Genomic DNA, 25,981 nt, shown 5'->3' with positions numbered 1-25,981 from the left:
CATCAACAGAAAGTTCAGGAGGTCATGGCAAGATGTACGAGTCAAGAGAGGGGCAGACGTGGCATCAGACCATCATCTCGTGCTGACGATCATAAAACTACGTCTGAAGAAGTATGCCACAACCACCGGCGCAAGAACCAGATATGACGTTGGACTTCTTAGGAACAAAGAAATACAGAGTAGATTCCAGATCAGCCTTACCAACAGGTACCAGCAACTACAGGAACAGGATGAAGACACAGATGTGGACATAGAAACTCAATGGCAGCACACAAAGACGTTGTGGCTGGACACCTGCAAAGAAATATTGGGAAAGAAGAAGACAAAACGCAAGGAATGGGTCTCAATGGAAACACTCCAGAAACTGAAAGAAAGAAAGGAGAGGAAAGAGATACTGAACACAAGCAAAACAAGATCAGCAAAAGCAAAGGCACAGGAAGAATACACCCAAGCCAATAAGGAGGTGAAGAGTAGCATTAAGAAGGATAAAAGAGATCACATAGACAACTTAGCCAAACAAGCAGAAACAGCGGCAGGGCAAGGCAACATGAAAGACCTCTATATGATCACTAGGAAGTTAGCAGGCAAGTTCCAACAAACGGACAAACCGGTAAAAGACAAACAGGGAAACCCACTTATAACAACAGAGGACCAACGGAGAAGATGGGCTGAACATTTCAAAGAACTACTGAACCAACCAGCCCCGACAGAGCCAGCGGACATTACACCAGCGGAGAGAACACTCCCAATAAACTGTGATAAACCCAGCAAAGCAGAGATCAAAAAAGCTATTATCTCAACAAAGGACGGAAAATCTGCAGGACCAGATGAAATACCAGCAGAAGCCATCAAGGCCGACTTGAAGACTGCGGTAGATATGCTTCATAGCCTCTTCACCAAGATCTGGGAGGAAGAAAAGATTCCAGAAGAATGGAAAGATGGAATCATCATCAAGCTACCAAAAAAGGGAGATCTTACCAACTGCAACAACTACAGAGGAATAATGCTTCTATCAGTACCGGGAAAAGTACTCAACAGAATTATACTGGACAGAATGAGTGTTGCTGTGGATCCCATGCTTCGAGACCAGCAGGCAGGCTTCCGGAGCAACAGATCTTGCACGGACCAGATCGCCACCCTGCGCATCATTATAGAGCAATCCATCGAATGGAACTCTCCATTATACATAAACTTCATAGACTATGAAAAAGCCTTTGACAGTGTGGATAGAGAGACTCTGTGGAAACTGCTGAGGCATTATGGTATCCCAAAGAAAATCATCACTCTGATTCAAAACACCTATCAAGGAACATCATGCAAAGTTTTACATGCAGGCCAACTGTCAGAGAGTTTTGAGGTCAAGACCGGTGTGCGTCAGGGATGCCTCCTATCGCCCTTTCTATTCCTTCTAGTCATAGACTGGATTATGAAGACCACCACAAAAGGAAATAAAAACGGCATACAGTGGACCCTATGGACACAACTGGATGACCTCGACTTTGCTGATGACCTGGCTCTCCTGTCACACAACTACAACCAGATGCAGGACAAGACAACCAAGCTGGCAACTACATCCCTTGAGACTGGGTTGAGAATAAACAGGAAGAAAACCAACCTAATGATGATCAACACCTCTACCAACAACACAGTCACAGTAGGTGACGAATCCATACAGGAAGTCAACTCCTTCACTTACCTAGGCAGTATCTTGGATAAGAAGGGCGGCACAGATGGCGACGTCACAGCAAGAGTAGGCAAAGCCAGAGCAGCATTCATCATTCTGAAGAACATCTGGTCCTCCAAGGACATCGCCATGACAACCAAAGTGCGGCTCTTCAATTCAAATGTCAAATCTGTCCTTCTCTACGGTTCAGAGACTTGGAGAATGACGAAAAGAATATTGCAGAAGATACAGACCTTTATAAACAGCTGTCTGAAACGCATCTTTGGGATCCGGTGGCCAAACAAAATCAAGAATGAGGAACTATGGCTGAAAGGAAGACAGGAACCAGTGGAGAAGCAGATCCTGAGACGAAAGTGGGGATGGATAGGCCACACTTTGAGGAAACCGGCTACCAGTACTACAAGACAGGCCCTGACTTGGAATCCCCAAGGGAAGCGGAAGAGAGGGCGGCCTAAGAACACCTGGAGGCGGGACACTGAGGCGGAGCTCAAGAGACAAGGAACTACCTGGGGGGAGGCAGAAAGAACAGCCCAAAGCCGTGTTGGATGGAGAAAAGTCGTAGATGGCCTATGCTCCATTGGGAGCGATGGGCCTAAGTAAGTAAGTAAGTACCACTCTGGAAGGGTCATCATACAAAAATATCATCTACAGACATAGATCTTTGAAAAAATGATATGTACGTTTATTCACCCTGAGTGGCACCGATATCTGGTCTGGCCCATGGACTATAGACGCCCAGTTGGCTCCCTGCATTTCATGATTTGCTTTAAATGTATGCAGTGGACATGTAATTAATTATGGGATTTGGGCAACATGGTGTTGAAATGCTCTGGATGCCTAAAACCAACCGAACTACCAGAAGCAGTAAGAAGAAAAAACGTAACATGGCGTCCGTCCCCCACGAGCAAGAGGTGGATAGATGACGAATCGGTGGATAGAAATATCACATCACAGCTTAAACAAATAAGAGGATTTTGGAACAAAAATGGACAGCATGGCCGAGTCAATTACCAGCCTCAATAAAGATACTAGAGCTGTGCTTAACAGATCAAGCAACGCGGAACGGCAAATTGGGGTGCTGGAGGACAACGTAGAGAGCTCTACCATCAAGCTGTGCCCAAGCTGCCAAGAAGATCGAGACTTTACAGCATGAAGTGGACGACCTGGTGAACAGATATCTTCACCTAGTCAACATGATGTCTCAGGTTGGAAACAATTCATTATCCCTGACAAGACTTTTAATTTTCTTGTTATTAATAGTGTGATATAATGATCTCTCCTGTTTTTTCCTTTTGCGCTCCATTATTCCTCAAAGTGGATGTCAAGGTGTTTGCAAAAATGTTTGTGGGTTGTCTTGAATTGTTTCTCTGTCATATTGGAAAAGCAGACGGGTTTTATCAAGGGATGCCATTATTACTTTAATTTCCGTACCCTTATGAATATAATTTATTCTGATCCGACCTCCAAGCGTGCCAAAGTTGTCATATCGCTGGACGCAGAGGTGTTTGACTGAGTAGAGTGGGACTATTTATTTGCTACACTTAAGAACTTGTGACCGGGGCGGCTACGTGGCGTAGTGGGCAAGGCGCTCGCCACAAAATCTGGAGAGCCCAGCGCTCCACATTTGCTTTCAGTTTAGCTGGTCGTTCATACTAATACACATTGGCCGTATTAGGGGGTGGGAAACTGATGGGTGGGGATCGGGCGTTGTGGACAGCGACTCCTACAGGTCGGTTGGTGAGCCTGCGCAGTAGAATCAGGAAGTGTCGGGGGCAGCGTGAGCCTCCCACGCGTTACTCCTCGCCACTGAGAGATCGAGCTGCGCAGGTGAAAAGATGCGACTGCTGTTACCTCAAGTACCGGAGGGGACTTGTGCTATGTATGACTTAGTCCACATTGCAGCCGGCTTGTGGGAGGCAAGAAACAGCGTTCGTGACAGGGGAGGGTTGAATTGGATGATACGAAATTGGGATGGGAGAAAATATAGAAAATGGGAGAAAAAGTGGATAAAAAAAAAAATAACTTTGGTGACCGCTTTGTTGCTAGATTTGTGTTCTGTAACCAAGCTTGTGTCTGCACTAATGACTTACAGTCTGACTGTTTTGTCCTTTCATTTCTCCTTCTGTTCGCCTTCCAATTATGTTGGATGGACAGATAGACAAAGGTAAAGGAGATGGTTGTCTGTATTAGGTTGTCTGATAGGCGGCACGTGGTGTAGTGGTTAAGACTATGCTCGCAAGGGTTTCCCACACAAAAAGAGATAAACCCAATGGAAAAACATGCAGAACAGATCGCTAACGCTATCCCTGATGAAGAAGACTGACAGGAGCACTTGGATTGGTCCCCGGGTGCGGCCCATGTCTGCTCCCGGCTGCCCGGGGGGGGGGGGGGGGGGGGGGGCGACGACGACGACGGGATGGGTCAAGCGCAGAGAGGCATTTAATCGGCGACCCAATGCATGTGTGTGTTCCTGTGTGTCGCCCATCTTACATTTGTGTGTTGCTGCATGACAAATAAAGACTTATTCTTCATTAGCATGTGAAAGACAGCGTGGAGTCTTCAAGGCTAAACACAATATAAACACAGACTCGTTGTGTGTGTGACAAGATGCACATGCTTTTTTTTGTACCACATGCAGGACTCTGGTTAAAACCTATAGTTGAATACTTGAACTACTATGTACTATACACACACACACACTGAGTACCACTATATGTACAATTATTACACGCGGGTGGAATAAACCTTTAAAACCTCTACAAGAAACGCTTCATGAGATTTGAAAGGGACGGGGCTTATTTCAATAGACAATGATGGAAATTAATTACTTAAAGCAATATTGTCAGTAGGGGAATTTCAATATAATACCTTCCTGCTGCATTGGGGAAAATGTATAGGCTGCCTACTTCATCAAAAGGTTAAGATTAAATATGGGAGATTGAGAAAACTATGATTAGCTTTACAAAATGTCTCAGCCTATCACCATGTTGGTTAATAATAACAACAAAGGCTACGGTCACACTTCAAGCTTTAGTGCTCAATTCTGATTTATTGCTCAGATAATTTTTTTGTTTCGCTGTTCTCATTATTTTTTTTAATTTGGCCAATATCAGATTCCTGTGTGAACTGGTCACACGCTCCTGAACTGACCCTCATGCACAAATGAACAATAAAGAAGATGGATGTAAACATGGAGGACACTGAAGTCACAGTTTATGGTTTCATTTACAAGTCGAATGCATTGGGGGCCAGATAATTAAAACAAATCCGACCTGTATCTGGTTTATGAAATGACAAGTGGCCCAAATCAGAATTGAAAAGATCAGAGTCAATATGATTTGTGCTGCTCAAAATTGTTTATCTCGAGTCACATACAGTATGAGCAAAAAAAAAATAACATACAAAGGATTTGGGCCACTTTCACCTGTAGTGTGAACATAGCCAAAAACCTTGGCTTCTGCTCTTTGGTCAATACTTTCACAAGAAGTGGTCATACTTTTACAGGAACCGATGTCCTACCTTTTCCGATGACCAGGCCGCATTTATCAGCGGGTATGGTGTATGTCACTTCCTGTAGAGGTCCTGGTGAGCCCATGGTCCAATCACTGCGTCCCCTGGAGCGGCTGCCACGCATCGCAGAGCCAAAGCCGTCACGCTCCTACAGAGACATACATGGAGACAGGATGGCCGTTCACAGCGGGGTTTTGTGCGAGCGTTCTGTTGATGCGTTTATTTGTGTGTTTAGTATATATGTTCATGTACATCAGTGTGTTTATTTGTGTGTGTATAGTTATATATGTTCATATGCGTCTGCGTTTATTTGTGTGTATGCGTTTAGTATATATATGTTCATATGTGTGTGTATGTGTTTAGTATAATATATGTTCATGTACATCAGTGTGTTTATTTGTGTGTGTATGTGTTTACTGTTTAGTATACATGTTCATATGAGTGTCAGTGTGTTTATTTGTCTGTGTTTAGTATATATGTTCATATGTGTCAGTGTTTAGTATACATGTTCATATGTGTCAGTGTGTTAGTAATGTGTGCGTAGGTTTCAGCGTGCCTAGTGTGTATGTGAGAGCCCTATATGTGCGTGTGTATTATGGCGGCCACTTTTCCCCCAATTCACATTCAAACAAATTCATAGTGATATGGAATTTGTTTGAAGTATAATCAAACTTTTATGTAATCAGAATCCTCTATGATAACCAGTGCCCCAATCACAAAATAATTCATCATCATCGGTCATCGGTTAGGATAGTCGTAATTGCATATTGCCTCTGGACAGGTACCAGAGAGAGGTTCACTAGTGTGTTTTGTGGGTATGTTTAATGCGAGTGTGTGTGGGCTTAGTGTGCGTGAGAGAAAAAGATTGTGTCAGAGTGTGTGTGTGACCTGTGCAGTCTGGATGAGGTCATTGATGAGGTGGACAGCATGCTGACAGCGGTCTGGCTGACCCATTACCATGGCAATACGCTCTGGGCTGATACCGTCATCTGGAGAACACACACACACACATGTTTTCATGTGTTGCAGGGACATTCCATAGACTTACATTCATTCAGTGTATAACCATTCTCTAACCATAACCTCATCTTAAAGGGGACCTATTGTGAAAATGGCCTTTTCCTGTGTGTTGCATTGTTTTTACAGAAGGGTCCCAACACTAAACATGTGCAATATCAGAATTGCAGCTACTTTGTATAAGGAATGTAATAATAATATTAATAATAATGGATTCAAGGGCTGTCAGCCCTGGGCTGAAACGTTATTGTGCCGATTTATTAGGGGTTCAAGCCCCCGACTGTTTACACACTGTTGAACCATGTGTGTACAACTATGTTGAAATCCCCCAATAGGGAGTGCCACCAGTTCCAAGCATGTGCATGGGTCTGGTGCAGATTTGGCCATAAATCCCCAAACTTGGTGGATACTTTTAGTTACGCTGTTGAAACATGTCTACAAATGCAGAAATGGGTGTGGCATAACACAAATCAGACAATATATCATAAAGTATTTGCTCAATCATTACAAACCTCACAGGGCATGTTTCATAACACTGGTGCACCATCTGGATTAACAGTGTTTACAGACCTGGCTTGAACTGGATTCTGACTCCTGCATCATTCTGGATCTTCTTAATCATCTCTCCGTTCCTGCCAATCACTATACCAACTGCGAACCTGGGCACTGCCACCTAGGGAGGTCGAGAGAGAAAGAGAAACAAACCGTTACCTCGACTATAATGACTTCTGGTCGACTCAAGCGGTCATTGATGCTAGCTAGGAATGCATGGTTAGCAGCAAGCTGTTTAATTAGCATCGGTCTAGAGGAGCGAGGACCTCCCATTATAACTATTGAAATGTTTAAAAAATCCAATCATTAATGTATATCAGGGTTTCTCAAAGTTTTGATGGCTGATGGCCAATTTAGGGACCCCCCAGTTTTCCACATTGAAAACGTATTAAAGTTTTGATGGCTGATGGCCAATTTAGGGACCCCCCAGTTTTCCACATTGAAAACGTATTTCCTTATGAAAGCCATATTTTCTGAAAATCCGCCTAAAAATACATAGGTACTTAAGTAAATGGAAGATTGTTCGACTTCTACAAGGTCCATTTGTATGTTCTTGGTATCTAGGGACATCTATGGATCTCAGGGAATTTATTACCAGTGTCAGAAATATTTGAGTAAATTGTAATGAAACAAATAAATATAATTTTTTTTTGGCTTTGACGGTAAAATATACCAGACATGAAAAATACACCTTCTTGAGATCATGTGTACAAAAAATCTAAGCAAATTAATAAAGGGAAGATTATTAACACTTTGGGTGACGGCCAGAAATCCGGAAAATGACTGCCAAATGATTGCCAGCTATATTTAACATGGATAAGTTCCCCTTCTTTGCAGGACTATAACTTTTTAAATCATATTGCTAGATTGCCATTATTAGGGCCCATTCAAAGTCCTATATGTATTGTTCAGGGTGAAGCAACGTTAAACTTTTTCATTCACATATTCATACTAAAGTATGGTCTAATGTATAAGTATGTTTTCATCTCTTTCTGCAGCTTTCTCCAGAACGTGATCTATAGCCCCAAATGCATTATATTGATGATGCAATACAGCTTGATGGCAATCGGCGCGATATAAAAAATTCCAACTAGACGTACTTCTAGAAGTTACTACACGTCATCTGATGTTGACCGGATGGGCGAGGGGCCGTTTATAATTCTGTGGGCAGCGTTATACCAATCATCTAATGTGGGTCAAATGTTGATCATAGCAGTTAGAATCGAAGACGGTAATACTACACGCTAAAACTCACCCCAGTCTCCTCACGCCGTTGGGCGATCAGCGTAGAGTAGAAATTTTACCATTATGGGATGTCGATTTACCCGGTCCATTTCCAGGTTGTATAATGGTATATACGTCCAAATCATGTTGTTTATCGAGTTATTGGCAATGGATCGCTATGTATTGTGACGAGCCAGAGTGCCGGGAGCCAAACCGAGTGCCCGGAAGTAATATGGCCGAACAGCACAACCTCCACAGCACTTCCTGTTAGGCGATTGCGCCGATCGGCCACCAGATGGCGCTCCTGAACCGCCAGAGAGCTCAGTGGGTCCTCCTGGTGGATCTCAGGCCAGCGGAGGGGAAATATGAATCCGATCACAGATTTTTGAAATATTGATATTAAAGACGCTGTAAAGCGTCTTTCGGCAACTTGAGCATGGCCGGGAAGGACGCTGTAACATGTCTTCTGGCAGTTAAAGTGTTAAAAGGGATGTTTTGTAGATACAGTACTGAATTCTGCCATCTGGACACATGCAATTTGAAATATGATTATAGAATATCAGGCCTATAAATGACCATGTCACACATCTATGGATCGGGCCAAATCTCCCCTTTCCAATGGCAGAGTTCAATCTGGATTTAGTATCACCAGGCGTGCAGCAAAAATGGTGAATGAAATCTACTGTAAGTACAGTTACTTTTTTATAATGTAAATGTCTCCACCATTTTTCATCAGATTGCAACGCCATTTTTTGCTAGACGTTCACAGAAAGGTAGAGAAACTAAGTGCGTTCTGTTTTATGGCAATAACATTCAGGTTTGAGGGATATGATCCCAAAAAATAAGAAAAAAAAGTCACGCCAGAAGTCAGATGATTGACAGGGGTTGGCGTGAGCTGGGAAGTGTAGTTTTATTTATTTATTCGAAAGCCCATCGAAAGACCTGGGTCTCTTCTCTCAAAAGACTACACTCAAGTTAGGTTGCGCCAAATCCTTGCATCTATAAGCGCCTTTTTCCGACTCGATGCCCTGAGATTTCTATAAACTCATATTTCACTAATAACAGTTAAAATCATTGGTAAACAAACCTAGTGCTGAAAATATACACTTTGACTGTCGTTTTTACTGGGTTAGGGTCTTTACTCTTGGCTACATTTGAAAAGAAAACGCAACATTAATTCATACATTCTGTAGAGATGGATTTATGGCGTGATATCAATCTCGTACTCGTATCAATCAAACTGAGTCAGTGTTTCTCGTCCACTCCAGTGGCTTTTGTCCCTTGAACAAAGGGTTTGCTATTTGTTTTGCAAAGCCTTTGTTCTGTGGAGACGGTTGACCTTGCAGCGTTCCAAGAAAGGGTGCTAGGCCTGCTGTTCTAGAGGAATGCTCCAACATCTTCCCCCGTGTCAAGACAAGACGCATGGTTTAGTCTAAAGATGAGGTTCCATCCAGTTGATCTACTGACTCACATCCAGCGTACTTCCTCCCTGACTCGCATCCAGCGAACTTCCTCCCAGACGGGCAGTGAAGTCGTTCCTTCTGAAGTCTCCATCCTTCTCCCTAATGACCTCCAATACCAAGTCTCTGGCTGCCTGGAGGAGGAAAGGAAAGAGCAATGTGTTTTTCACCTCATACAACCATGCAACTCATGTTACGTGTGTGTGTGTGTGTGTGTGTGTTACCTGGACTTTGTAGGGGTCTCCAGAGATGCGGAGGGGTTTGTCTGCTCCTGTTGGCATGGGTCCATCCTGAATCATCATCATCTTCACACCTGCACGCTCCTACACACACAAACACATTCATGAGACACTCACAAAGCCAATGAAAGACCACTGTGGAATATTCAAGCTAGTCTCAGACCTACCTGTAGTTATCAGTCCTACAGACCTACCTGTAGTTATCATCAGTCCTACAGACCAACCTGCAGTTATCAGTCCTACAGACCAACCTGTAGTTATCATCAGACCTACCGTAATTGCCGGACTATAAGCTGCACCTTTTTACCCATGTTTTGAACGATGCGGCTAATCTATGGATTTTTACAGTGAACGGTCACCAGGGGCGCTCTCGCAGGTGTCTAGTGGACACCTGTGGCTTATAGTCAGGTGCGGCTTGTATATTTACAGATTTATTTTTCTTTCTATATCTAGCTGGTGCGGCTTATATTCAGGTGCGGCTTATAGTCCGGCAATTACGGTACCTGTAGTTATCAGTTCTACAGACCGACCTGAAGCTACCATCAGTTCTACAGACCGACCTGTAGTTATCATCAGGCCTACAGACCTACCTCACGTCTTAAAGGGGAGATGAAGCGTTAAACAATATGAGCCTAGTTTGTTTGTTGTGTACCTTGGGTAAGACATGGTCCTATAATCAAATGTGAAATCCTGCTTATTTGTCTGAAAACTCAAATGTAATTCCCCCGTTTTTGCCATGGGCGCCGCCATTTTAGATTTAGCTGGATGGTGACGTCACGGTGATGGTTTGGGCTGGGTCCCGGTTTATAGTGCTGGTTAGATAGCTACGTAAATATGGAGTATCATGAAAGTCGGTCAGTAAATTGTCAACCAAATGTAACGTTACCTACAGAAAAAAAATATATTATATAATTATACTTGTAGTTGTATCTGCGAGACCCCCCCCCCCCACACCCACAGTCTTGAGTCAGAGCGATAGTTCAACTTGACTAACAGGGTGAGGTATCAGTTTCCTTTTTTCCTCCATCAATAATACAATAATATTATGTTATTTATGTACGTTATCATTATGTAAACAAATGCACATATGGATTGTTTGCTGCAACGTTTCTGAACGAATTGAAGCATTAATAAATAAGCAGATAATTAAATTAGATGTCCATAACATTTGTGTTTTTAATTAGCATAGCCTAAATAAATATGAATTCAAGAAGTTAAATACTGAATTAACGACACATTTATTAACAGGCTGAAAGTTAAAACGAATAAAAAAACAATTAGCCTATTTAATAGGCTAAACACTGTGCGTAAAATATAGGCTAAGCGGTATGGCTATAGCCTTCTAAAACAGGCTATAAACTTCGTTTTGGCTTCTTGAGTTCACATTTCTTTGGTTTGCAGTGGTGCATCTGTGGGCCAATGTTCCGAGACATATTACATTTTATTTGTTAGGCTATTTGAATACACCAGCCCTAAATGGTGGATTCAAATAGCCGAACAATTATACAAATATTATAGGCTAAACAGTGCGTAAAAGTGAGATGTTTTTTATGCTGCGCTGTGACAGCACTCCATCGTGACAGCCAGCTGAAGCGCGTGGGAGCAAAATCGAGACACATAATCGAATGCAAAAAGGTGGCCCACGCTCTCATCTATGCCCCGTGAATATTTTCACGCGAATCGGAATCACGGCGCGTCCGTGGCACACTTTACCGTTTCGGCACGTTTTTTTTTTACACGCTGTCGGCTTTCCTTTTCTAAGCATTTTCGGGGCTAGAAGTGATTGATTAAAAGTTGCGGGACGCCCAGATGTACCCACGGTAAAAAGCTTGCATGGATCCCATAATAGGCTCATTTAACACTTTGAGTGCCACTCACGGCTTATCTCGGGTTTACACCCCGAACGTTGAATGTCACTCACGAGATTTCTCGGATTTTTTTTTTTTTTTGTGCGATCTGAAATCATATTGCATCACGCAAGCCTACCCTAGCCTACCCAAGGGCCACCGGCGATCAGATGTGAAAAAAGCGCCCCCTATCGTCTCCCAGATGACATCAGGGATTTTGGAATGGACTCAATGAAAATGGATGGGGGGAAAAAAATATTCCAGTCCACATTTTCCAGTCCACTGATGCAGCCGGGGTTACCAGAGTTCATTCTGGATCCTCAGAGCGCCGCGGATCATGAGTTCTACTGTATACACGTTAGATCTATACACTTATCGATTTTTTCGAATGGTGATCAGGAATTGGAATATACCAGTTGGATACCATCTGATGTCAGGTAAGGAATCTATGTTATCAGTGTTAGGATAATCAGACTCGCTTGTTTGTTTGTTGTTTGTTTCAGTTTGAACAGGCTGACTCTAGAGGCATGTGGCAGGGCCTCAGAACAATGACAGATTACAAAGGCACCTCCCTCAAACTGAACAGTGACATCTCCTTAGCAAATTATCTCAATTCCTTCTATGTGAGGTTTGAGGCTGTGAATAACAACACCAGCCTACAAAGCACGGCAATGGGGGGGGGGGGGGGGTGTCTGCTGATGGAGACTCAGTGTTCAGGGTAACAGAGCATGAGGTGAGACGGATCTTTAAAAAAGTGAATATCAGGAAGGCAGCAGGACCGGACGGCATCCCCGGCCGCGTCCTAAAAGGCTGTGCCGACCAACTGGCCCCGATATTCACTGACATCTTCAACCTGTCCTTGGAACAGGCTGTCATCCCCACCTGTCTGAAGAAGTCCACCATCATCCCTGTACCCAAAAAATCTACGCCTGCTTGCCTCAACGACTACCGCCCTGTAGCCCTCACCTCCATAGCCATGAAGTGCTTTGAGAAGCTAGTGAAGGGCTACATCTGTTCCTCCCTCCCCATCAACCTGGACCCCCTGCAATTTGCATATCGCCCCAACAGGTCCACGGAGGACACCATAGCCCATGTGCTGCACACAGCAGCATCACACCTGGACAAGAGGCAGGGGAACTATGTGAGAATGCTGTTCATCGACTACAGCTCAGCATTCAATACCATAGTCCCCTCCAAACTCATAGCCAAGCTCAGGGACCTGGGCTTGAACTATGACCTCTGCCAGTGGGTCTTGGACTTCCTGACGGGCAGACCCCAGGTGGTAAGAGCAGGCAACTGCACCTCCTCATCCATCACGCTCAACATAGGGGCCCCCCAGGGCTGTGTTCTGAGCCCCCTCCTCTACTCCCTGTACACACATGACTGCGTGGCACAGCGGAACAACAACACAATCATCAAATTTGCTGATGACACAGTAGTGGTGGGCCTGATCTCTGCCAACGACGAAAGGGCCTACCTGGAAGAGGTAGAGAATCTGTCACAGTGGTGTCAGGAGAACTGCCTCTCCCTGAACGTCAGCAAAACAAAAGAGATGATTGTGGACTTCAGGAGGTCGGGGGTCAAGGACTACAGCCCCCTCAGCATCGACGGGGCACCGGTTGAGAGAGTGAACAGTTTCAAGTACCTCGGAGCCCACATATCCGAGGACTTGACATGGACCACACACATTGACAGTGTTGTGAAGAAGGCACGACAACGCCTCTACTTCCTCAGGCGCCTAAGGAAGTTCCAAGTCAGTCAGAAGATCCTTAGGAACTTCTACTCATGTACAATAGAGAGCATCCTGACTGGCAACATCACCTCCTGGTTTGGGAATAGCACTGCACAAGACCGTAGCAGACTACAAAGAGTGACACAATTGGAGGGGGGCTTCCCACCCTCCAGAACATTTACAACAAGCGGTGCAGGGGGAAGGCGAAGAGAATTATTAAGGACTCGAGCCACCCGAACAACTGCCTCTTTGAACTGCTGCGGTCAGGCAAGCGATACCGGAGTCTTAAGGCGAGCACAGAAAGACTCAGAAGAAGCTTCTATCCCCAGGCCATCAGGCTGCTAAACGAACAATAAACACTATGCAACAACCATCAAATGCACACAGCACACACCCACACGCACACACTCACTTAAACAAACAACACACTGCAGCACCCACTCTCCACACTTTAGATCACACAAACACACTTTATATTTATTGATAAAGGATTTGCACTACAACTCGTACACCTACTGTAAATTGTACCTAAATTGCACCTCATCCCATTTCTGCCTTGCACTATATAGTATTGTATATTAGTACACTGCATAGTATTGTATATCATATGGTAACTCAGTTACGTCTATTCTGCATCGAACATTGTACATATGTCTATACTGAACACTGACCTCATTTTTTTTTATTCTAATTTACATGCTATACTATGTTATTTTATTTCATACTTATCTTGTCTTGCACAGTCTCTGGAGCGTAACAGTAAGAAGCATTTTGTATAAAAGTATTCTGTACTTCTGTATGACAACTATTAAAGAAACTTGAAACTTGTTTTGATGAAGATATAAGCTTTTTTCTGATATGTGCTCCAGCGGTTTCACTGTAAAATCCATGAGGAAATGAAAACGGCTATTATCAGAGCGCGCCTCGAATGTGCGTGCGTGCACGTATACTATTGATCATCTAGCGTTTATTTGAAAACGATTTGAAGGCCGACAAATATCAACGTTCTGGAATATTCCAGTAAAAGGCGATTATCACAGAACCAATCTGCCTTGACAGCACTGACTGGAAAATGATTCTTTGATAAGCGACGGGCAGATTAGACACATAGCCATAATTTAAAACATAGATTAGGCGATATTAACGTTAACATTGGCGCCGATGGTGGCATTCAAGCACTAAGTCGTGCGTCCCCCTGGTGGCACTGAAAGTGTTAATAGAGCGTTTTTAAAATCACGTTCACCTGTTACTTGCCCTTCTGCTCTACGGGAGGTGTCTGTCCTCCCCGAGCTCGCCTTAGGACACCTCTCATTATATATATATATAGTTTTATTGTAAGATATATATTTACTGTTGACCTGATAGTGTTTTATTGTTTGCCCTTATGCTCCTTGTATCGCCGCTGCTTACAGCGCGCATTGGAATGGAGACAAAGTTATACCGTTAGTTTTGTATACAGCCGAGCCACTCAACACATATTGAACGGAGAAATCTCAAAGATGACAGAGCATTATGCAGCATCCCCCTGTTGGGGTTGCTCAATGCTGTAAAATATTACATAAATGTGTTTTTATGAATAACGATATTTGAGGAGCCTAATAATATTGCCACAGTGAGGCATCGATCTGCCGACGGTGACGGGCAGGGGATAACGGAGACAGAATAGACCTTTAGACTGAGTTCGGTTGAGGCTGAACTCGTATAGCAACCAACAGACTTTAGGTGATAGCCTAATCTATACCTTTCTGTTGAACTAATTCTAATTATTAATCTGGACCTTCAGAACATGCAGTATTATTAATTTGCTCAAATGTCGTGGCCTCACACAGTGCCAAATGCAGGTCTCGCCATCTCAGGTGCCAACTGCAGGTCTCGCCATCTCAAAGATGACAGAGCATATGCAGCATCCCCCTGTTGGGGTTGCTCAATGCTGTAAAATATTACATAAATGTGTTTTTATGAATAACGATATTTGAGGAGCCTAATAATATTGCTACAGCGTGCAATTCTCTGAGGTGGGAGGCTCCACCTCCGGGCGAAACCACCTCCGGGCGAAACCATCTCTGTGACGTCAGCAACAAAATGGCGGCGTACATGTTGATTTATGCTACATAAATGGACATAACAAAATTGTTTTTTCTTAGAAACCCCTTATTTTTATAACGAGATTTTTTTCCGTGGTTTATCTAAATACTAATTTGATGCTATGACTATGTTTATATCGCTATGCTTCATCTCCACTTTAAACTCATACTGAGGCCTTAGTTTTGGTTTTAAATTACATATCATTCATTTATTTATCGTCACACAGAGCAGAAGAATTTGCCAAAACAAACGCATTTCCTTTGATTTACACCGTCACACGACAGTGACGTATGCTGAAAATAGCAGACCTCGCAACGCGTCGCTCCCGCAACACCGCAGGTCCACCTGATGACTCGGAGCAGCTAGACAAAATGTCAGAAGTTTGGAAGCATTTTAAAATTTAAACCGAAGCCAGTCCAATAGCCAGTTGCAATGTTTGCACGGTGGACGTTCCGGGTGGAGGAAAGAACAGAGTTATGTGACTAGAGCGAGCAAAGGAATGGGGGACCCGGCGGCTGGTGCTTTGCCAAACAGCTGTATTGATTGCAATGCCTCGCTTGAATGAAGAATGTTCACCTGGATAAGGTCAACATTCGCTTTGTGAGGATTATTGTCTGCGTTTCAGACCAAAATGGAGCAAATAATTACGTAAGTCGAACACTGTGAATGTATACTAATGTGCAAACAGATTGAAACTTTGAATATTTCTCGTATGAAGCACATTCTCAGGGGCTCAGGGTGAATGTAATGTGAGCCGCCGCGCTCGACTGGGGCTATTGAGGCAACAGAGGGGCTTGTCTCGCTTCGCCAGTTTCTGACAAATGCATCAAATTGGTTACTAATGTGAAAGATCGGATCGGGAAAGATCGGTATCGGCAGATACTCAAAATCACATGATCGGGAGCAAAGAAATGCAATCGAGACATCCCTAGTTATCATCAGTCCTACAGACCGACCTGAAGCTACCATCAGTCCTACAGACCGACCTGTAGCTATCATCAGTCCTACAGACCGACCTGTAGTTATCATTTCTACAGACCAACCTGTAGCTACCATCAGTTCTACAGACCTACCTGCCGCTACCATCAGTTCTACAGACCTACCTGTAGCTACCATCAGTTCTACAGACCTACCTGTAGCTACCATCAGTTCTACAGACCTACCTGTGGCTACCATCAGTTCTACAGACCTACCTGTAGCTACCATCAGCTCTACAGACCTACCTGCTGTAGCTACCATCAGCTCTACAGACCTACCTGCTGTAGCTACCATCAGCTCTACAGACCGACCTGTAGCTACCATCAGCTCTACAGACCGACCTGTAGCTACCATCAGCTCTACAGACCGACCTGTAGCTACCATCAGTTCTACAGACCTACCTGTAGCTACCATCAGTTCTACAGACCGACCTGTAGCTACCATCAGTTCTACAGACCTACCTGCCGCTGTCATCAGTCCTATAAACCTACCTGTAGCTGTTTGATGGTGTCCCCTCCCCTTCCAATGACCAGTCCAACCTTACTGGCTGGAATCAACATCTCCTGGACTGAAGCCCCGCCCTCGCTGTCACCGTGGAAACCAGGTCCGTTCCGACAACGGTCCACAATCTGAGCCAGCATCCTCTTCGCCTGCCTGGGACCAGCAGTGTTGATTTACACATCGACAGCCATATAGTTTAGTCAGTCGACAGTGTATTATCAGTGGTCTGTTGTTGTTGTCAGTTGACAGTGTATTATCAGTTGACAGTGTATTATCAGTAGTCTGTTGTTGTTGTTGTCGTCAGCTGACAGTATCATCAGTGGTCTGTTGTTGTCAGTTGACAGTGTATTATCAGTAGTCTGTTGTTAGTTTATTATCAGTGGTCTGTTGTTGTCAGTAGTCTGTTGTTGACAGTGTACTGTAGCTCTTCTACAGGAGAGCTAAAGCCTTCTACAGGACAGCTAAATACCTTTACAGGACAGCTAAAGCCTTCTAGAGGACAGATAAAGACCTTTACAGGACAGCTAAAGCCTTCTAGAGGACAGGGTAAAGTGACTCACTCGATACACTCTGGAGATCCTGTCAGTGAGCATGGGCGCTCCATCAGACCACCACTGTCTACAAAGAGAGAGAGAGAAGGAGGGGGACAACCGATTGGTATCGAAGTTGAAGACATGGCATATATATCTAATAAATACTTGATTGGTAATGAATGACTATATGGCAAAGGACAGTATGAGCCTTAGGCCAAGATTCTTGTCTAATTCTGAATAAAAATGCAAATTTACTATCCAGTATAGTGGAAGGATGGTGGTCTAGTTATGATCGCTGTACCCCTAGCCCTATATCTTACTTACCATTATTACATGGCGTTTTAACATTCGCCGAAATGCTTGATTGTGATTGGTCAATAGCCCCCCGACAGCGGTGAATTATTTTTCGATAACCACCGGTGATTATTGTTTTTCGCAGCTGGAGTAATCAAGCCCCACTGACACACACTGTTTCAGTGCAATCAGAGACACCTGCCGGGCTGCCGGCGATAATAATAATCACTTTATTTGGGCTGACAGAGCCACAGAACAACTGCGTCTGCATTTGATCTCGTCTCGTCGATTTTGTAAAATGAATTAGGTATATTGTTAGTAAGTTAGCCATGTAATAAGCGGGATAATGTATAGCTATACTCGGTCATCATCGCAAAATAATTGACCTTCACTGACGTTTAAAACACCTCGCAGAGGCGCCTCGGTATTTTAAACTCTGCGTCGGTCAATTATTTTGCGACAATGACCTCGTAGCTATACATTATCCCTTACTTATACAATGGCATGCAAATATATATTTTTTTAATTTGTTTTTGGTTTTTTTGTTCTTATTTTCCATTTTTCTCCCAACCCAATTTCGTATTTTCAAATTCTTCCCTCCCCTGTCTTGAACGTTGCTAGACTATGCCTCCCACTGGTCGGCTGTAGTGAGGATAGAAGCCTTGCATCACGTGTCCCCTCCGGTACACGAGGAGGCAGCCTGTCGCATCTTTTCACCGCAACAGCTCGAACTCTGTGGCGAGGAGTAACACGTGGGAGGCTCACGCTGACTTCCTGTTTCCGCCGTACTGGCGTCACCCAACCGACCTGTAGGGGTCGCTGTCCACAACATCCAATCCCCACCCACCGGCTTTCCCACCCTCTAACACTGGCAATTGTGTTAGTGTGACGGCCGGCCAAGCCGGTAGCAACGCCGAGAGCTGGGCTCGATACCAGCATCTCCTGCGTTAGTGGCGAGCGCCTTGCCCACTGCGCCACTCAGCCGCCTAATGGCATGCAAATATCTTGATTCTGATTGGCTGAAAGTCAAGTTAGCCGTTGTTATTTCATATAACACACTCCACGTGACCCCAGATCCCTCCCACAACCGAATAACTTTTTCTGAATGAGTCCGCCATAGATAGACAAATGGAAGTATGAATATATTTTGAACGAATCCTCCAAAAAATATACAGTCAACTGGAATATGTTAGTTCGTTACACATATGTCGGATTATGTCCTGGAACCACATCACCCCCACCCTCATCCACCTCCACTGGCTTCCAGTCAAGTCCTGCATCAATTTCAAGATCCTCCTCATCACCTACAAAGCCCTTCACTCCCTTGCCCACCGGTACCTATCGGACCTCCTCCATCCCTACATTCCACCCCAGAGGCTGCGGTCCTCTGACTCCAGTATCCTCTCCATCCCCACCACCAACAAGCGGACTGTTGGTCCCAGAGCCTTCTCTGTGGCCGCACCCACCCTCTGGAACTCACTCCCTCCAAACATCCGTAGTGCTACATCCCTGCACTCTTTCAAATCCCAACTCAAAACCCACCTTTTCACCAAATTTGTAAATGACTGCCTGATTTCCCCTTTTTCTTTCGTTTTCTCCCTTTTCTTTCCTTTTGATTAATATTTTGTTGTTACGTTGTTCCCTGTCCCCCTCCCTTAGCTGTTAAGCGCCTTGGGACTCCTGAAAGGTGCTATATAAATTTAAGATATTATTATTATTATTATGTAATTGGTTTGTCATGACCCATTGTGAAACAAGTTTTTTTTTTAAATGGCCCGTTTTTATTGGGTCGCCAATTGGCAGAGTAAAATGCATAACAATCAGGCACGTTGGAAGGGGGGGGGGGGGTGGCAGCTTCAGTTACTGCACAAAAGTAAAACAGTATTTTTTATATACTGTAACATATATATAATATAAGTTATACGTTTATCCTGCTCAAAGCACTTGACTTCACCATTACACTGACACACTTGTAAATACGTTAATTCTTGTTAGATTGCCCGACTGTATTATTTTCCTCGCTGTGTGAAAAACTACAGAACTTTGGGTCTGAGGGGAGTGGCCACTGGCTGAGTGCTCTCTGTCTCGGGTGCCGGAGAGGAGAAGCACAGACAACATGAGGAGAGATGAGACGCACCTAAATCCATTGCGGGGTGAAAGTTTGCCGCAAAACATTAATATATCTGGAACCGTGTGTGTTAAATTGTATCTGAATCGGAAGATGATCTTCTCTCGTCACAATTGAAATTGTATTTCTCCGTCGCGCTAAAGCTGGCTGGCAGTCTCATTGAATAATATACACTCTCCGAAAGTCTGTAAACTTGTGCATAACGGAGTGTGGCTCTATAGCAGAGGTCGCCAACCATCGGGTCGCGGACCGATGTAATATTAGTTCGTTACACATATGTTGGATTATGTAATTGGTTTGTCATGACCCATTGTCAAAACAATAATAAATTGCGGGATTTATATGAAGTTTGTTGTTAGATGGCATGGTTTGTAGCACCTCCCTCTGCACCTCCCTCTGCTTCAAAAGGACACTGTCACACAAAGCGATTTCACTGGATGTCTCAAACACAATGGAAGTATGGATATATTCGTAACGAATCATTAAAAAAAGATACAGTCAACTGGAATATGTTAGTTGTTTACACATATGTTGGATTATGTAATTGGTTTTTTTGACCTACTTTTTCTGTGGATGGTTGTGAATAAATCTCCATTATGCTTCAATTACTGTGTGTTTATTGTATAGCAATAAGGTTGGGTGAATTCGGCCATTGTATTACCGGTAAACGCATTACATCACTTGAAGTCGTGTTATACGAATTAGATCGCGCCTAGGGGGGTCTAACGACCCCTAGGCGTGATCTAATTCGTATAACACTCTGTCGCGTGATGTAATGCTTAAATAATGTTGTTGATTATGTAGTTGTAATGTAGTTTAGTATTTAGCGCAGTTAAGAAGTGTATAAACAATCAATCCATGCCAACACTAGATATGTAAAAGTTGAAAGACTCACAGCCATGCTGATTGGGAAAAATGACATCCAGCCGTCCCAAACAACTTTTAGTCAGGGGATTGCCATAGTTTCTCCATAGAGCCCCATTGTACCCTTTTAGTGCAGCAGCTTGCATTAGTCATGTGACTCAGTTGGTATTGCCGATTGGCTCGAACACGGTACGTTTGTAAACAGTGAACAGGTCTATACTGCCATATCTGTATGAGCTGAAGGAAATACAGCAACGGAGAGCTGAGAGGAAAGACTTGGATTGCAGACACTACCGACTAGAGCTGTCTTAAATACTTCGAAGCTTCGTTCGATGGGCATCGGATTCGAATATGAAAATAAAATTTGATTATAAAAAAATTAACTAAAATAAAAAAAGTTTTTTTTTGCAAAATCAACTCTGCCTCTCTTTGTTAACACATTCATGGCCATTTGGATCAGTCTAAAATCACTGTAGACGGCCAGCATTTCTAAACATTTACATTTACATTTAGTCATTTAGCTGACGCTTTTATCCAAAGCGACTTACAAGTTCTGTACGACAAGCCATCAGGAAGGGCACAACTCTATCAGCTGAGCAACAATGTTCATCAAAGTGTTGAGTGCTACAGTGTAGGTTAGTTTATTAGGACAGTGCATGACAGTACGGTTAGTTAGGGTTAGATTTTTTTTATTTTTTTTTCATAGTCCGTGGGGCTGTTTGTAGAGCAAAATCTATACTTTATAGTATTGCTATCTGTCCATTCTCATTGTCAATTGAGACCATAAACCGTCCCTTCAAAATGGCTTAAAGAAATAATTTTCTCATCAATACGTTCTCATTTTATAGCGTAATTTACGCGAAAAAGATCTTACCGTGGGCCGGTTGGATCCCCCAGAGCATTTCTCAGTTATCGATCGCCATCTGGTAGATCGATATATATTCCTTTACTGCATAGTGAATTTGGCGTCGCAAAAGGTATTCCAAGCTACTATGCTGCACATCCAGAATCCAGCTAACTGGAAACTCCATTGAAAGTCAAAAAAATTGTGCACCGTTCTGCCACAGGGCACACTGCATTATCGAGACAGCGCCCCTAAGAGGATCTGGCCGGTAATGCACTTTTCAGAATTCGAAGAGGGTAGATCTGCAGTGCAGCTCGGTGACATCGAGTAGGTTAATACAATTAAATAAAAGCCAAAACAACCTTGCCACAGACATGTCCGTGGTTGGTCCTCAACCGTTGGATTCGAAACACGGATTTATACGTGGCCGGCCCCGAATGTGTTAACTACAACAAGCAATGCTGTTTGTTATTTAAGATGAGGTCGAACTCGGCACTTGACAAATTTGTGCTCATTGTGCTGCTTTTATAAAGCCTCAAATGACGGCTTACAACATTTCATGAAAGCAAAGTGTTTTGTTTGTCTAAGATTTAAACTTTACAGCACTGACAAAGTTGAACAAAGTGCTGTACAAGTCCCACAACATAAAAATATATATATATATACAGTGCATCCGGAAAGCATTCATACCCCTTCACTTTTTCCACATTTTGTTATGTTACAGCCTTATTCCAAAATGGATTAAATAATTTTTTCCCCTGAAACTTCTACACAAAAAGATGTTTAGAATTTTTTGCAAATGTATTAAAAATAAAGATTTAATATCACATGTACATAAGTATTCACACCCTTTGCTATGACACTCAGCTCCATCCTGTTTCCTCTGATCATCCTTGAGATGTTTCTACAACGTGATTGGAGTCCACCTGTGGTAAATTCAATTGATTGGGCATAATTGGGCATAATTTGTAAAGGCACACAACCCGTCTATATAAGGTCCCACAGTTAAAGGTGCATGTCAGAGCACAAACCAAGCCATGAAGTCCAATGAATGGTCTGTAGACCTCCGAGACAAGATTGTATCGAGGCACAGATCTGGGGAAGGGTACAAAAAATTGCTGCAGCATTGAAGGTGCCAACGAGCAGTCGTCTTCCATAATTCGCAAATGGAAGTTTGGAACCACCAGGACTCTTCCTAGAGCTGGCCGCCCGGCCAAACTGAGCCATCGGGGGAGAAGGGCCTTGGTCAGGGAGGTGACCAAGAACCCGATGGTCACCGACAGAGCTCCAGTGTTCCTCCGTGGAGATGGGAGAACCTTCCAGAAGGACAACCATCTCTGCAGCACTCCACCAATCAGGCCTTTATGGTAGAGTGGCCAGACGGAAGCCACTCCTCAGTAAAAGGCACATGACAGCCCGCATGGAGTTTGCCAAAAGGCACCTAAAGGACTCTGACCATGAGAAAGAAAATTGTCTGGTCTGATGAAACCAAGATTTAACTCTATGGCCCAAAGGAAGTTCCAAGTCAGTCAGAAGATCCTTAGGAACTTCTACTCATGTACAATCGAGAGCATCCTGACTGGCAACATCACCTCCTGGTTTGGGAATAGCACTGCACAAGACCGTAGCAGACTACAAAGAGTGACACGTTCAGCCGAACGCACAATTGGAGGGGGGCTTCCCACCCTCCAGAACATTTACAACAAGCGGTGCAGGGGGAAGGCTAAGAGAATCATCAAGGACTCCAGCCACCCGAACAACTGCCTCTTTTAACTGCTGCGGTCAGGCAAGCGATACCGGAGTCTTAAGGCGAGCACAGAAAGACTCAGAAGGAGCTTCTATCCCCAGGCCATCAGGCTGCTCAACGAACAATAAACACTATGCAGCAACCATCAAATGCACACAGCACACACATCCACACGCACACACTCACTTTAAACGGGCAACTCACTGCAGCACCCACTTTACACACTTTAGAACACCTAAACACACTTTACACTTTATATTTATTGGTAAAGGATTTGCACTACAACTCGCACACCTTACTGTAAATTGTACCTAAATTGTACCTCATCCCATTTCTGCTCTGCACTATATAGTATTGTATATTAGTACATTGCATAGTATATTGTATAGTAACTCAGTTACTTCTATTCTGCATCGAACATTGTACATATGTCTATACTGAACACTGTGACCTCTATTTTTACTTCTATTTTACATGCTATACTATTTTATTTCATACCATCTTGTCTAACAGTCTCTGGAGCGAAACAGTAAGAAGCATTTTGTATAAAAGTATTCTGTACTTCTGTATGACAACTATTAAAGAAACTTGAACTTGAATGCCAAGCGCCATGTTTGGAGGAAATCAGGCACCGCTTATCACCTGGTCAATACCATCCCTACAGTGAAGCATGGTGGTGGCAGTATCATGCTGTGGGGATGTTTTTCAGCGGCAGGAACTGGGAGACTAGTCAGGATCAAGGGAAAGATGAATGCAGCAATGTACAGAGAGATCCTTGATGAAAACCTCTTCCAGAGTGCTCTGGACCTCAGACTGGGGCGAAGGTTCACCTTCCAACAGGACAATGACTCTAAGCACACAGCCAGGATAACAAAGGAGTGGCTTCGGGACAAGTCTGTGAATGTCCTTGAGTGTCCCAGCCAGAGCCCAGACTTGAACCCGATTGAACATCTCTGGAAAGTGCACCGACAATCCCCATCCAACCTGATGGAGCTTGAGACAATCTGCAAAGAAGAATGGGAGAAACTGCCCAAAAAAAAGGTGCCAAACTTGTAGCGTAATACTCAACAAGACTTGAGGCTGTAATTGCTGCCAAAGGTGCTTCAACAAAGTATTGAGTACTACTACCGACGCAGTTGATATGGAGTCACTACTAAAGATAGATTAGATTCGAATGTATCGTCATCGTACAGCACAGGTACAGTACAACGTAAAGAAGTTGATGAACAGACAAATGTGGATAAATACGTCTCACAACCCAGATGCCGCAAATTCTTATACTGGGTGATGTTATATGTCATCTAGATCAGGGGTTCCCAAACTTTTCAGGCCGCGACCCCCAAATAATTAAAAAAATTATTATTATTATTTTTATAAATGGAAATGTATGGTTGAAACATGCAAACGTTCAAACGCACACACACTAATAAGCATTGGAGGCTTTTAACCAGGGCCGGACTGGGGAAATCATTCAGGCCAGGAAATAGTGCAAAATATAGCCCCAGTCAGGCCACTTTTTAAGCAGGGGGTCTGGGGGTCCCCCACCAGGATTTTTTTTGTTACAAAGACTTAATTTCCTGCATTCTGGTGCAGACTTTTTTTATTTGTACCCTTTAAATGCCAGTGTTTGTGATGGCATCACAAATTGTTAAAAAACAGGCTAGCATATGTATGATTAGCAACAACACTGATTTTGATGGATTTTCTGTTTTTTTTGTAATGTCAGATTGAAAAAAAATAAAAAATGTTATTCAACTTCAGCCCTGATCATAACACCACATATTAATTTTATAATTCTAACCCTTTAAATGCCAGTGTGTGTGATGGCATATATTTGCAATATATCAAATGCAAAGTAGATTTTTCTGGGGGGGGGGGGGGGGGGGGGGTATTACAGGCTAGCATGTGTCAATGATTAGCAATAGGGGTGCACCGATATATCGGTCGGGTATCGGCCGATAAGTGCCTTGTAGGGCTGACCCCTATTAATCGATTAGTCGACTAATTGGTCGAAAGGAGCCGTAGTCGACTGGCCAACCTCTTAGTCGAATATATATATATAAAAAAAGAAAAGAGGCCTAGAAGCGTGGCTAACGCTAATGGCACGCATACCAGAGGCTAACTGCCTACGAAAACAGGCACAGAGGCACTGAAAGAGGATTTCACCCATCTAATGAACACACTAGACTAGACAAATATCAAGATGTATCCATCAGTGGACCAATTGCATGCTTTTGCAGAGGACAAGAAGCCTTCAGTCGACTCCTTCAGACATTAAGCACCCCCCCACAGCCCAAATGGAATGATAAAAAAAAAATTAAAAAGTTTTAAAATATTATATATTTTTTTTAAGTCGACCAATAGTCGACTAACTGCAAATTTTGGCCAATCCTAGTCGACCATCCAAATCCTTAGTCGGGGACAGCCCTAGTGCCTTGTTGACTGCCATCGGCCTATCGGCCAATTAGCTCAAATGTGCCGATGGCAGTAGCCGCATCGTCGCGTGAATCTGGTCCACATTCAAACTTTGAAAAAAGTTTCAGTCAAGCGACCTGCACAACGCCGCATTCGTTTTGTGGCATTAACGTTATATAGTTACACGTTCAATAACATCAGCATATTTACCCGAACATAGCAATCATTACTCATTCATATCAGTTCCTTCCTTTGCTCCGAGAGCCCGTACTGAATTGTACCCATTCTGCAATCTGTTAATAAAGTTTTCAATCAGACAAATGTATA

General features: G+C 43.5%; 1 protein-coding gene across 5 annotated transcripts in view; it reads right to left on the bottom strand.

Annotated features, from left to right (window-relative positions):
- Window positions 1-25,981, bottom strand: part of LOC311248924 (far upstream element-binding protein 3-like) — a 157,898-nt gene that overhangs the window by 66,450 nt on the left and 65,467 nt on the right. For all 5 annotated transcript variants that reach the window (XM_084338162.1, XM_084338161.1, XM_084338159.1 and 2 more), the window contains 7 exons: window positions 17,390-17,447; window positions 16,820-16,982; window positions 9,672-9,770; window positions 9,459-9,581; window positions 6,782-6,884; window positions 6,083-6,183; window positions 5,204-5,342 (listed from right to left, as the gene is read on the bottom strand). In XM_084338162.1, the coding sequence (XP_084194288.1) occupies window positions 5,204-5,342; window positions 6,083-6,183; window positions 6,782-6,884; window positions 9,459-9,581; window positions 9,672-9,770; window positions 16,820-16,982; window positions 17,390-17,447 (786 nt within the window). The remainder of the gene's footprint in view (window positions 1-5,203; window positions 5,343-6,082; window positions 6,184-6,781; window positions 6,885-9,458; window positions 9,582-9,671; window positions 9,771-16,819; window positions 16,983-17,389; window positions 17,448-25,981) is intronic.

The sequence above is a fragment of the Notolepis coatsorum genome (assembly GCF_963971535.1).
Source record: "Notolepis coatsorum genome assembly, chromosome: 2".
Classification (NCBI taxonomy): Eukaryota; Metazoa; Chordata; class Actinopteri; order Aulopiformes; family Paralepididae; genus Notolepis; species Notolepis coatsorum.
The sequence above is the reverse complement of the archived record's forward strand: the minus strand, read 5'-3'. Positions and strand labels throughout refer to the sequence as shown.